The 14,635-nt window shown below is 40.6% G+C and overlaps 1 protein-coding gene across 5 annotated transcripts in view; it reads left to right on the forward strand.

Annotated features, from left to right (window-relative positions):
- Window positions 1-14,635, forward strand: part of LOC120561713 (focal adhesion kinase 1-like) — a 69,769-nt gene that overhangs the window by 19,128 nt on the left and 36,006 nt on the right. For 3 of the 5 annotated variants that reach the window (XM_039804920.1, XM_039804921.1, XM_039804923.1), the window contains exons 3-16: window positions 5,196-5,482; window positions 5,583-5,749; window positions 8,059-8,146; window positions 8,391-8,470; window positions 8,664-8,726; window positions 8,824-8,878; window positions 9,246-9,386; window positions 9,852-9,929; window positions 10,608-10,715; window positions 11,082-11,199; window positions 11,607-11,637; window positions 12,059-12,129; window positions 12,556-12,573; window positions 13,366-13,422. In XM_039804920.1, the coding sequence (XP_039660854.1) occupies window positions 5,196-5,482; window positions 5,583-5,749; window positions 8,059-8,146; window positions 8,391-8,470; window positions 8,664-8,726; window positions 8,824-8,878; window positions 9,246-9,386; window positions 9,852-9,929; window positions 10,608-10,715; window positions 11,082-11,199; window positions 11,607-11,637; window positions 12,059-12,129; window positions 12,556-12,573; window positions 13,366-13,422 (1,362 nt within the window). The remainder of the gene's footprint in view (window positions 1-5,195; window positions 5,483-5,582; window positions 5,750-8,058; window positions 8,147-8,390; window positions 8,471-8,663; window positions 8,727-8,823; window positions 8,879-9,245; window positions 9,387-9,851; window positions 9,930-10,607; window positions 10,716-11,081; window positions 11,200-11,606; window positions 11,638-12,058; window positions 12,130-12,555; window positions 12,574-13,365; window positions 13,423-14,635) is intronic. The other 2 variants (XM_039804922.1, XM_039804924.1) reach the window with 1 other exon arrangement.

A 14,635-nucleotide genomic window follows, 5' to 3' on the forward strand; every position in this document is an offset into this window, starting at 1 on the left:
GAGTGAATCTGTTTCTGCCTTTTTAGGAAGCTTAAAAATATATGTAGCCATCGAAGTAATGGAGGAGTGACTATAAATGATTTGCACTGCAAAACCCCACTTATGTTTATTTTGTGCAAAGAGCCAGTTTAATATTACTAGCTGTACCTTTTTAATGTTTTCATCATAGTGATAGTTTTCATCGGGTAGACAGGGTCGGTAGCCATTAGCAAGGCAGCTGGTATTGTTACAATGAGATGATATTAGTGGTATTTCTAGAGGGATTAAAGCAGCAGTGCACTATTTGGGGATTGTTACAAGCCACCTAATAATCCAGTAGTGTCATAGCCACAGTGGTATCATTTTAATTGGATGGTGATAGTAAAACTGTAAGAGAGACATTTTGAATCTGATCTTCACTAATCTGTTGTAATGAAGCCCTGAAGCTCTGTTGAATGTGTGGCTATTCGACACGCCTACAGAATGAGCTCACTTTTAATTACAGTACACACAAATGCATACACTAGACATATTCATCACCAAATGCCAACCTTTACTCTTTTCAGAACACACTTTGTTATTTTAGCTAAGCACGAACTATTCTGGAATTTGCTGTTTGTTAAACTGCGGAGACTCAGAAAGAAAATGCTAAATAATGTAACATAACCTAGTACAGCATGATATACCCGAGGCAGGTTTTTACTTTTTGTATGTCTCTGGAACTTCTTGCCCTTAGTCACTGGAATGTCTGTACTGGAAATTACATTGACAATGTACATCGAAATACATGATGAAAGATTACATACTCGGACCGCTTAAAGCTTTCCTTGGCAGGTGAATATTTTCTGTTTTCTTATGGTGAGCAACAAAGAACATTTCGGGCTCTTTATAGGCAAAAGATTAAAACACTTTTCAATCCAGCGAGGACCTAACTATATCTAGAAAGCGTACATGTTTATCAATTGAAAATGAAGCAGACTCGCAATATCAGAGGATTGATTCATAGGACAATTCATCAACGAAAAAAAGGTGACTAATACTAAGAAAGGTGTAATAATATGAAGAAAAGGAGTAATGTCATAAATGTCATAACAATCACTAAGTAAGGACTCCAAATAAAGATACTAGTGCAATGCTCTCCATAGACACAGGATGTAATATTGTGTATCGGACTTATATACACACACACACACACACACACACACACACACACACACACACACACACACACACACACACACACACACACACACACACACACACACACACACAGGCATGTATTTCAGCATGAGAAGCAACTGTAGGTCAAGCTGTCAAAAGTGCTGAATCAACTTTCCCTGGATCAGTCTATATATCTCTGTCTCTGTTGCTTTCTCCCTTTTTTCTCAGTATGTAAGTGATCTGACCGTGACCTGAACACAACACAGAAAAATGCTGAATGTAGTGATGTGATGTTAACAGTAGTGATTGTTGTGCTTACTACAGCCTGTTCAGAACATGAGTGAAACAACGAGGGTCGACAGTAACCGAACCGAAAACACTGTTTGGCAGTTGGATTTATTGTGTCCATATTTAGTGGACTAAACAAATCATTCAATATAAATAAGCAGAACTTTAAACCCTGAATAACCCGGTGATGCAGATCACAATTTTAGACAGGTCTTTTGGAAAAGTATTTAGTTGTAGATTACATACGCAATACTGGAAATGAGCCATGAAATTAGTCAGTCAATCAGATTCGGTTTACTTGTGTCTCTTTTGTCACCACATGACAACCAGAATTCACAGTCAGCTGAAAGCAGTCACTGTAGTGATGATGACTCAACAAAGCCTGCAGGGATATTCAGGAAGTGACAGTATGACACAGGAAGTAGCAGAGTGTGTGTCTCGCACAAGGATAAAGGTGGCGACACCACTGGGACGGTTGGCCGGCGGTCGAAGTTGGGCCAATGGTGAGCGTTATTTTATTTAGATGTGTGAAGCACTAGCGTGGACAGAAATGTATTTTTTGGTTGTGCATCAGAAAAACTGGCTGTGCCACATCGAATTATCTCTAACGTTATAACCCCACAAATACCTAATAGAGGCCCTGCATACTGGCATGTGGTTTATTGCTTCTTGGTGTCTAAATAGTTTTGGCATAATTACTGAAGCCCCACAGCTAAGCAAGTGGGCGTTTGTGCCGTGAAATGGTGAAGTGAGTATGTCGAAATTAGGGGGTGCGTGTGTAGGAGTGGCGCTGTCCGTAGTACTGAAATGGAGCAATCGATAGACAGACAGAACACATCATGGTTTCTAGGCCCTGATCAAACAGAGCGCCGTTTAGCAGCCGGGGGTGGCTTTTTGTAATTGTTTTCAATGAGAGTGCAGCGTTTTGCTCGCTGTATGGGCACTTGCGTTTTTTGCAGGAGTGCCCTAAAGGCCTCGAGTTGAAAAAACATAAACTCCGAGTGAAAAGGCGCCAGAAGCTTTGCGTTTTGCAGGTTGCAAAATGTTCTCTGAGCCTGCTTGCTTTTCGTGATTGTACATGGAACTTTGGCTTTAATTCCATTTCATCCACAGACTGAAGGGAAGCTACAGGGACAGTCAACTAGACAGAGAGCTGTTTCTATGCATCTCCCCCTGCTGATTTATAGTGGTTATTGTGAATGCTTTAATTAATAAATGTAAATAAATAAGCTTTGTTTGTAATGACAGTTTTGTTTAGTTGCCACCTAGGCATTGTCCAATGTGTTCCAGGCACCGTGGATTTGTGATGTGTTCCGTGACTTTTTCTTTCCCCTTCATCCCCTGGAACAGTATTAGTAGGAAGGCTCCCCATGACGGCAGATGTTGTTTTTTGAAGGAGTTTATTTTAAAATGACCGTTTATTATAATTAGACCAAAATAACCTAAGTTTCTAATCAAACATTTTAGTAATGCTACAACTAAAAATTAAATCTGCATCTGATTTTTGGGTGGGCCAGCTGCCTCTTTGGGTGGTGCCATAGGGGTGAAGATAAACCTACAGTAGAAACAACCTTTGAAAGAAGAATCTGTGGAAGTGGATGGTTTGTGCTTGTGTTTGCTTAATTACAAAAGTCTGCTTTGTTAAGCACTTCACTATGGATATTATTGCTGCTGTAGTCTCACACTGTGTTAATAGAGTAAATGTGAAGCCAATTTACTGTTTTTCTAAATTAGACAACTTGTGATTCTAAGCGTTTATCTGTTAGCTCATTAAGAAAAATTGATCCTGCTTTTAGGCTACAACCCACCTACAGCCATTACTATTCAAGCAAGCTACTACCCGACTACAGACACTGCCACTGAACACCAGTATGTCCACAACAATTTACTAATCCTCCCACAGCAGACCTTAGCGTGTCAAGCCAGATTTTAGAAACTACCAGATTGGAAACTGCAGCTGAGCTGCCATGCAACAGACTGGTTTCCTGACTGGTGTTGGAATGGCCTGCTGTTTGTGCTTGATAAGACTGCCAGCATGGTTGATTTAGCAGCTGGCTATCCAGTTAGACCACAGTATTGCCCACCAGGAATTTATTTATTCAAACTCATCTGATTTATGTTGAGCTGTGAGTAGGTCCTTCAGTGTTTAGCTGGTTTATATTGACTCTTGACTGACTGACTGACTGACTGGCTGACTGACTGGTAGCCTTACTAAAACTCTCTCACTCTACAGTGATTTGTTGCCTCAGTATTGCTGTGTTGTTACAGTTTTATTAGTCTCAGACCATCCACCACAGCGCTGTGGAGGAGGGTCTGGCTAGTCCACACAACATTCTGGAATGGGAGAAAAACGTGCTCTGGTTTTTTAGCATTTCTTTGAACCAATCACAATCATCATGGGCGGTGCTAAGCTCTGTACGGATCAACGGCGCCTCTGCCAAATAGCCTCGGGAAGGAACTTGTTTTGGCGGAACGTGTACGTTCAAATGTTGTTTTAGTCATGTAACAGAAAACTCAGATTGGACAGATAGTCTAGCTAGCTGTCTGGATTTACCCTGCAGAGGAGCAGTCTGAGGAGCAGTCGACCATAGTCCTCATGAATCCACCGGAGGTTAGAATGCCAACACAAAGAAAGCCCAAGATAACGGACATCCGGCCTAAATGAGGGACATCGGCGGAATTTCCGGCGGCACCGGAGCAATCCCGGAAGTGGAACGTCGAGGATATAGACTATTGAGACCATGACGTTACTTAAATTAATGGGAAATTCATGTAAAATCTATACAAATATAATCTGTACAAATAAGCTTCATCAGCTGTTTCCACTGTAGAGTTTCAGTTTGTACTCTGCTAGTTGTACTTTTACAGCAGCCATCCAAAACTCACTGGTGTTATTTACCACCAGCACTACTCCTGTTATTACGGTCTATCTTGCCATCAGCTGAAGCATCGCTTCTAAAAAAACTGCAGGTCTGTTCATTATTATGAATTATTATGAATTGTTGAGTCTTGGTAGCTGGGAAAAGCTCTACTTTGACTGTACCCCTACTTACCGCTAATGTATAGAAAAAAAAAATAGTGCCTAACCTCATTCAATTCTGCCTTTGAAAAATGTTACTAATTTTACTGAACTCTTAAATATCACCCACTTTAGTTCCGCTGGTTGTCAGAAGTCTTAGATTTAATACAATGCTAATGCTGTTTCTCTAGCTAGCTGTCTGGATTTACCCTGCAGAGATCTGACCAGCAGTTAACCAGAGTCCTCATAAATCCACCGGAGTTTAAAATTCCAACACAAAGAAAGTGGAAGGAAACGGCGAAAAAGACGGAGCGGCACCGGAGCAATCCAGGAAGTGGAATGTCGTAGATATAGACATACATATGCTACAGTTTTATTATCTCTTCTCCACCTGTCCACATGTCCTTATGATTATTAATGTAGTTTTGTGTCATGACAAATGTATAGAATGCAGTACGAATGACATACTGGTGGTGACTGAGAGGTTTTCTGAGTGGGTGTTTTACTGTGGCCGTTATTCTTTCAGCGTTGTTTCAAAGGGCTAATGTAGCAGTTTTCTTTACATACCCTAATTGCCTTTTTTAACCTGATTTTTATTCTCCTTGACTGTGTAATGTTACTTTCACAAAATCCAATCATTGAATGTATCTCCAGAGAAGATACAAGACGTGTTGATTACAGATTACTCCTTAACTATGAAGTCACATTTTGACCTCTGTCCTCTTTGAAGTCCCTCTCTCTTTTTCAGAATATGACGGCAAGTTAGCCCCAGCGGGAGCATCTGAATCGGGCATGGCGTCGTCTTCTTACTTGGAACCCAACCTCAATCACTCCGCAGTGGGTGGTTGTGGGGTTAAATCCAGGTCTGGGATGCCTGGTGGTACCGGTGTTGGTACAAGCGGCTCTGCTGGAGGCCTTGAGCGGCCCTCAGGCTCCATGGACCGGGTTCTGAAGATCTTCCATTATTTTGAGACAAACAGCGAACCGTGTACCTGGGCTAGTAATATCAGGCATGGAGATGCTACAGATGTCAGGGTAAGACACACAGACCTTTCTTACCTTTCGAGCCCTCCATCGTCCTCATTTCCCTGACTCTCGCTTTTATCTTTGTTCATACTTCCTCTTGTTTCAACAGGGTGTTATCCAAAAGATAGCAGAGATCCACAAATTGCGCTGTGTGTCCTCTCTGGGCCTCCGTCTGACCCATCTGCACTCTGATGCACTCCATTGGTTACACCCTGATTTGGGCGTGTGTCACATCAGGGAGAAATACGAGAAACAGCACCCCCAGGAGGAGTGGAGGTAGAATTACAACAAGATTCAATGTTTTACACTCACTGTTTTACAGTCAGCTGTATGTATGAGTAAGCATGCTCCTTCTGTGTCTATGCCTTAGACAGGCATTGGATTTTGATGCTGCAGGTTATTTCATTTTCTCTCTGTGTGTTTGGCGAGTGCACCCTCCTTCCTTAATGTTGTGCTAAAATTAAACAGCAGGCCAAGCAACATAACATTACTTTATTCTCCTCAGAGGCGGACAAGAGGATGATCATTACCACAAACGTGTCATCTTTACAAATGCACTATTGGGCTGTACAGGAGCTACACTTGTTTAAGCTACAAACCTGCCATCCAAGAGTATTTATTAAGCCTACCTTACAAGCCAGAGCTGCATAACATATGGTCCCAATGGAACCATTTTATACTTTCAATGAACCTGAAACATACTCATGTGAACTACTGCATACAGGCAGTAAAAAATATTGCAACCATGTGTTTAATGATTCCATTTTACCACGATCCCTGTCTCGATTTTCATAAGATTTGAAGTTCCTTATATAATGTGTTTCCTCATTCATCCACATGACGGAAGATATTTACCTAAATTCAAAGTGACTTCAATACACAAGTACATGGCTTGCATGCAATGAGTAGTAGTTACTGGTGTCCTTCAGGCTGATTTAAGACCCTTACGTGAAGGTTCTGTATTATCCTGTCGGGGTTCCAATTCGCAATAATGACCGACTCGCTCTACATTATCCCTTACATAATTTATAGATCCTTATTCTTCCCATTTATTTGATGCAGGTCTGCTCTGTTTGATGAAAGGTAATGAGCTGCTAGTTATTTGAAAGCAGCGGTGTCTGTTCCAACCTACACTGAAACTATGCTAGTGCTTAGGTATCTTCAGTTGATATTGTAAACAACTCTCCTTACAGTTCAGTCCTTTTGTCCTGCTGTTGATGTGTTACACCCAAAGTCATCAAAATTTAAATGAATTCAAAATGAACGAGTTGTTCACACTGCTAACATGCAGCCGAGCAGCTCTGCCAGTTGTTGCAGCTTTGCCTCGGAGGGCAGCCGAGCTGCAAGCCCACATGAGCTTCTGCTGCTGCCAAGCTATTGTTAGAACAGCAGAAGTAGCCCAGGGGATGGACTGACTCTATCTCGCTCCCTTGCGTGTTTCTCTTCAGTCTCGTGCGCTCGCAGTCGCTCTTTTTCACTTTGATCTTTCTCTCCATCCTTCTTTCTCTCATCTATCATATCTGTGTTTTCTTTCTTATCCTCTCTCTTTTCTCTCAAACACGCATCTTTCTCACTCTTCTCACACTCTTTTTGGTTCATTCATTATAGAACGAGGATGTTTTATTTATTTTGCCTTCAGCCTTGATTTCCTTTGTTATCTAACTACAGTGCTGTCCCATCACAGCAGCTTGGAGCTCAGCTCACTACTCCCCTGACCCATTTCTCTCCGCTGTAGTCACTGCAATATGTCAGTCATAAAATAATATGTCACTATAAACAATGATGGCCCAACTGGGTACTTCTCTGGCACAGTTAACTGGCAAGTGTAACAGCAGGAATCTCTTTATGCTGTATGGTATTACAAAGTTATCACTCTCAGTTTGTTCACTGTCAGCAAAATATGAAATCACATCTCACTATGCCACCAGACAGTAATCTAGTAGAAAGGGCATCTTCCAATCTTTGTTTCAAACCCCTGTGATGGCAAACAGCTGCGTTGCTGAGGTGACTTTGAGACATGGAATCGACGGCTCCATGGGTGCTATAATGTAGCTAACATGTACTTTAACCACCTCTGAATGTAGAGCAAGAGGAATTCTGGAAATAGTGCAAGAAACAATCACAAGAAACACATCCCGCCCCACAGTCACTCACTAGTTTCTAGCTCCATACAGCAAAACTTGTGTGTACCAGAGTTGTCATGATTTTGTTTTTAAGCCTTTTGATGATATGCAACATATATCTATATTTCCTTTTATATTATCTCTTAATGTATATGAGTATTTTTTTAAATCAGGATCATGTCGTAGATTCTGTGGTATCCACTTACATAACCAGGTTTGTTATCCAAGTCGTTGACATACAGTAAGCAAGTCAGGTGCACAAATATTTCAACTGTATAAGTGAAGAGGTCTGTGTATGTGTCAGCTGTAGGTATGAGTAAGCATGCTCCTTCTGTCTCTATGCCTTGGACAGGCATTGGATTTGGATGCTGCAGGTTATTTCATTCTCTGTGTGTGCGTGTGTGCGTGTGCGCGTGTGCTGAGAGTATGCTTATTTAGCCAAACTGTCTCTGTCATTCTCAGGTATGAGTTGCGGATGCGGTACCTTCCTAAAGGTTACCTCAGCCATTTCTCTGAAGACAAACCATCTCTTAACTACCTCTATCACCAGGTGAGGCAACACGGCAGGATCACATAAAAAAAGAGGAGAAGGTGTCCTCCTTTATAAAATACTACTTAAAAAAAAAATAATCTTCTTTGTCCTCCCTTTTACATCTCACAAGGCAGACACAATTTGAAACCGATCATTAACAAGATACTTCACTTTTACACTCTGCTCTTACATGGTACTACTGTCCAGCCTTATTTTTACAGCAGTGTTGTTATAAAACATTGTTCTGTCACACTGTTATCAGGTAAAGAGTGACTACATGCATCATATAGCTGATCAGGTGGATCAAGATGTTGCTCTGAAACTGGGCTGTTTGGAAATCAGGTGAGAAACACACATAAACACACTGGTTCTGCCACAAGCAGGACAAAGTCAACACAAATATTCTGTTTACTCAAACAGGTTCTTGACTATTAGTCACTGCTTATATCAGAGAAGTTTTCCAGAATATCTGAACTGAAAAATATATTGATGGCCTTTTAATACTGTTTTCTCCTTCTCTCTCTGAATTATACAGGAGGTTCTTTAGAGAGATGCCAGGCAATGCCCTGGATAAGAAATCCAATTATGAACTACTAGAGTAAGATTGATTTCATTTGGTCCACACCATCTCTCATTTAGATTTAGTGATGGTAGATGTCAACTATGCATAAATGTTGTGATTTTGTTATTCTTAGGAAAGACGTTGGTTTGAGAAGGTTCTTCCCCAAAAGCCTGCTGGACTCCCTCAAGGTGAGACTAAACTACTGTTAATGTGTCGTCTCACTGACTAACTGGCCGTGGTCTCCCATTTAAGTTCCATTGCCAGATAACAGAAGTGACAGTGGCAGAAATGTCTCTGGGAATCCTAGTCCGGCTTAGTCGGCTGGATGAGCTAATGGCTATTTGACTGAACGACCGGCTGACTGACAGGGACACCGACTTGATCGCTGAATGGATCTCTGGCTGAATGTTGGATAATCTGATTGTGTGGAATTAAGTTAAACGTCCTGTTGTCACTCGCAGTTTGCTTTGTCAGTTGTGCGTTTCTTGGCTCTGAACCAACTTTTTCCCAGAAGGCCTCATCCTTGGAAATGTTTTTTTTCTCCCCCTCTATCAGGCGAAGACTCTTCGTAAGCAGATCCAGCAGACCTTCAAGCAGTTTGCTAACCTCAATGATGAGCAGAGCATCCACAAGTTCTTTGAGATACTCTCTCCCATCTACCGCTTTGACAAAGAGTGCTTCAAATGTGCTTTGGGGGTAGGGCAACACTTAATTCATGAAGACAAAAAAAGTGTAATGGTGAATAAGGAAATCTATTCATACATTTTCCATACCTGAAAATTCATACTAAGTCAGGAGGAAGTTCCTATTCAGCACTGACAGGGAACAAAACATGTAGAGTGGAGTGTCTTTATTTTAAAGGGAATGCCAAAATCCTAAAGGTGACGCTAGCACAGCCCTGCATCATTTCAGTATACTGTTCTTATACTGTTTTCTACAGCAATGCATTTTTACCGTCATCTACGGAATGCTAAGTTTTGTCTGTTCTAGAGGGCATTTCGTGTCAAAAGTGAGATGAGAATGAGATGAGAAAATTCAAATTGTTTTATGCTATCAGTATAACATTTTTGCCAGTACTGTGTGTAGTTTATAAAGCAGATGAAATGTGACATTTATTTTAATACTGTATGTCATCCACTGTCTTTCTCTCTCCCTCCTCAGTCTAGTTGGGTAATATCAGTAGAGTTAGCTATTGGACCAGAAGAAGGAATCAGCTACCTCACAGATAAAGGCTCAATGGTCAGTATGCACTCAGACATTTCATTTCACATGGTCTTTAAAATATTGTTGGATTTGTGTATCTATTCTAGCAGATGTTCCAGTTCTGTTTTTTTATGGACTTAAGAAGGCCTTTAGCACTACTGTATACTGCAGTAGTGCTGAATTCTTACTGCTGTATACTGCATGCTTTTATGTTGCAATCCACCATACTGCCCTCTACTGGTTGTTATCTCCAGTAGACAGATTTTCTCTTCTAAATTCCAGTGATCCAGTAGTTGTTGTTACACAACAGATAATATGAGCTCAAAAAGGCCACATGTCTCATCAATAGGTGATGTAAATAGGAAATCTACACAGCTGCATTGGTGGGGGTGGTTGGTTGGTTGGAGGTGCTGACTGCAGTGACAACTCAAAATGCAGGAAAACAGCTGCACACCTGTAACTCCAGTGCTTAAATTGAGTTATTAAATTTTAACTTAATGATGACAGACTGTCTGTCAAAATGTTTCTAATTAATTTAATTTAATTTAATCTCTCTCTTGATGATATGTCTTTCTTTCTTTCTAACAATGACCACTCATTGTTAGAAATACATGACCAACTGATACTAAAAATGTCTGAATAAAGTGCACCAACATATACAGTACATTATAAGTGATTTTTTATGTTTCTGTATATCTGCCCTTGTCTCTGCAGCCTACACACTTAGCTAACTTTAACCAGGTTCAGTCCATCCAGTACTCTGCTTTGGAAGAGAAGGACAGGAAAGGCATGTTGCAGCTCAATGTAGCAGGAGCTCCAGAGGTGAAAACACACACACACGCACCTTGCATACTATTACTTTGGCTTTTCCATGAAGGGTGGTTCTTTGCAAAACAGTATTGCCTGTTGCAGTCATGCAGTAATACTTGAATTTGAATTTGTTAAATGATGTCAGCAGCAGGCCGTACTCGTGGAAAAGTATGTGTGTATCTGTGTAGGGGGGTGTGTTAGACTGAATGTGTGCTGGTAGAAGATGTTTTCCCTAATAAAGCTCTCATTGTGTCACTGTGAAGCAACGCTCTGTCCCACTAATCGTGTGTGTGTGTGTGTGTGTGTGTGTGTGTGTGTGTGTGTGTGTGTGTGTGTGTGTGTGTGTGTGTGTGTGTGTGTGTGTGTGTGTGTGTGTAGCCCCTCACAGTCACCACGGCATTGCTGACTACGGCAGAAAACATGGCTGACTTGATTGACGGCTACTGTCGGCTTGTCTCCTTAGCTACTCACTCCTTCATTGTCAGAGTCCATAAAGGTAGGACGCACAACTACTCTTATTTATTTATATATATATATATATATATATATATATATATATATATATAATATACTTCTATATGTATTTTGTGTTTACTATACACCCACATTTTGGAGTATTATAATGTTTCAGTTGTTGCAGTTAATGAGTTGGGATACTTTTTATGTTGCTTAGATGGCAACAGTAACCCGAAGGAAAGAAAAATTAACTTAAATAGTATTCAAACTCTTTCTAACAGTATCCAGGTCTGATTGTGGCTGATGAGGATTTGAATAACCAGATTGAGTTTAGCTAGTCTTTTCTGTAAATAACTATGGCAACAAAGGAATGGTTACAGCGATGCAGCTTAAACATATAGCCAGTCTGTTCTTTGTCTAATTCATGTGTTCATTTTGTGTCTGCAGAGGGGGACAGAGCTCTGCCGTCCATCCCCAAGTAAGTCAACGGACTCCTTTTGCCTCATTAGTTGATTTATCAAATAAAAACAAGGTGTGAGTTTTCTGTGAGACCCATAAAAGAGGTGTAGTCGAGGTTCAGGTGTTAAGTGCATAAGAAAACATTGTACAGTGTCTTCCCTTTCACCAGCGCAACTATGTTTGTTGTCTTCAGCGTTTTTTATTCAGTGGGTTCCATCATTTTGTGTTGCGCTTCAGAATCTGCTTTTGAGGGAAATTTGAATGTGTGCTTTGTTTTTTGTTCTTCATTTTTTTATGTTCGACATTACATTGTAAAGCTACACACATGACAGGATGTGGGAGGATCCTCCATTTCTCTGGTTGCACTATTGTCTTCATAGCTGCAACTGGACGCTTTAGGTTTAATGTGGGACAAACTGATTTTCTCATGTCTGATCCAGAGTTTCAAATCATGAGAGGCGAATGGAAAAACGGATGGATGGAGTACGGACCCGCGCTGTTTGTGTCTCAGGTATAAGTCCCCGTCTTGCTTTCTCCTTTCCTGTTGGTCTGTTTCTCCCTGTCAATTTTCCTGTCTGTCTGCTGCTCTAAATGTCATGAATGACAGTGACTGCTAACAGTTGGATAAAGGCGTCATAGATATGTGTGCATACCCTGTTTTCTCTATAAAGCCTCATCTGTGTGTGCAGTGAAGAGTCCTTGTCTCGCCAGATGTTCCCATGGAGAGCTTTAGTCACTGTCCCCCTGCCTCTACCCTGACTGTCTACTGACCTCTGACTAACTCACAGTGATATAGAATTAAATGAAAATTAACCTTGACTATATTATCTAGTCAATAAATAATATATTATTTTCATCTGTTGCAACAGTAAACTAATACTTATCTCCCCTTCTTTCCCTCTCTGTGTGTGTTTCATGCTGCATGTGGCTTCTGCAGGTCACACTAGTGGTGATGGTAAACTACATTCTTTCTATTAACCATCCTAAATTAGAAACTCAATGGAATTCCTGCTCTGTGTCTTCATTTAGCGTACTGTACTGTATGTGTACAGTATCTCTGTATCTGCCTGTAACTGGTCAGCCTTATCCCAGATGACTCAATCTGTTATTCTTCAACTTGTTTCTCTGGAAAGAATGAACGTTTCCATCCCTCCCCTCCCCTTTCCTCTCTTCTGTGTCTATATCTCCCTCTCTTTCTCTTTATTACACTCCTCTGTCCTACATTCCTCGTTTGCAGCTGTTTTATAGTACATGAACGTTTAAATTGCTGTGCATGTGTTTGGAATCGGGTATGGTGACGGTCTTTTGGAAAGGTACATCTGTCTGATGATCATGTGTTTCTGTTGCTGTTGCCATTTTTACTTTTTTTTTTTTTTCTTTTTTTGTCTTTGACGGTGTGTTCACTGAACTCTTGAGTTGCATGGAGGGATTTTACTTATTTTTTATATTGGTAGTGGGGGATCAAAGTATTTGACAGTCAAGTGTTACAGTATTTCCTTAAAATCCAGGTGATATCTGAATATGACAATTTGATATTGATAATGGGAATTTTGGTTTGTGTTGTGGCAGATAACCTCCAAGTTGTAATTTGAATGCTGTCCGGGCGACTCAGCATGTTATATCAAAGTGGACTTTTATATGTGAGCTTTTTGTCAACTCTTTCTCTTGTATCGGTCTTTTGTGTGTCACCAACTGAGACGTTTCTTGGCTCTTTTTTTCCCCTCCCCACTTTCCTCTGGCTCTGCAGAAACAGACGACTATGCTGAGATCATAGATGAGGAGGACACATATACCATGCCTTCAAGTAAGTACACCCACATGCACAGAAACATTTTAGCTATTGTGACAAGCAGAGGCACAATGTCACAGGTGTCATTGTGCATCTGTGTGTGTGCTCTGCTGATCAGTTGACCACCTCTGACTTGTGCAGCGAGTGTTAGTTCATGTGTGTGCAGGTGTAAAGGTTGTTGAGGTGATGGGGAGAGAGTGAAAGGTAGCCTTATCTCAGGTCTGTAGAAGCCATAAACGTGTGTTTTGGAGATTGTGTTTGGATGATTTCTGTGTCTCTCTCTTGGGCCTCACCCTATGGTTGTTTTATATTCAATGAAAACATCATCAACTGACAAGGTAACGCATAGAGTAATGTATATTTTAATCAAGTGACTGGCACTGTGAAATGTGTTGGACCCAACCAACATTATTCAGAGAATGCAGAGTGTAAATGTAACTGTAAATGAGCTGTTGTAATTGTTGTTCATCACACTCCATCATACAGGAGGATTTAATGATACATTGGACCAAACTATAAATCTATTCAGGCCTACAGCTTTGAATGAAACTCTTTTTTAGATTGGTGGATAAAAGGATGGCAGGCAAAATAATAACTGAGGCTTGAATGAATCGACATTTTCTGTGGTTACATGTAGCAATGTTGTATAAAAGGGGAAACCACTTGAACCACATCTGTCTTTATATAATCTTTATATAAATAGGTCTGCAATCTGTTAGTAAGTCACAAGCTTCCTCGGACAGCTTTGAGACATTATCTAGCCACAATGTTTACGCTACAGTAAACATTTTACAAATGGCTGTATCTCCTGCTAATCACTATAATGATAAGTGTTCATCTTGACAATTACATTAATGTAGAGGTTTATCTGGCCTTGTAGAGGGCCTGCTGTGCTGCAGTTGCTGCGGAGTAGTGCCTGTTAACCAGGTTTAAGTGGTGATGCTACATAGGCAACATTTAGAGGCAGTGAAGATAGGCAATATCACCTTAATGTATGAAGGGTAACGGAACTGGGACGTTAAATGAATGAGTTTTACCGACAAAATTACCCATTTAATCTGCCTCAAAATGTTGTCTGGGTATAAATTGTTCATGCAACCAAATTTCAACATGGCTTTGCTTTTTGAGCATTCATAAACTATACAGTAGCTTTCACCAGAGTCCTGTGAACAGTTGTAAACACATACAGAGAGAACAAGCAAGTCCAACAGCTTAGATATAGCTAGAT

This window comes from Perca fluviatilis, chromosome 7, assembly GCF_010015445.1.
Source record: "Perca fluviatilis chromosome 7, GENO_Pfluv_1.0, whole genome shotgun sequence".
Classification (NCBI taxonomy): domain Eukaryota; kingdom Metazoa; phylum Chordata; class Actinopteri; order Perciformes; family Percidae; genus Perca; species Perca fluviatilis.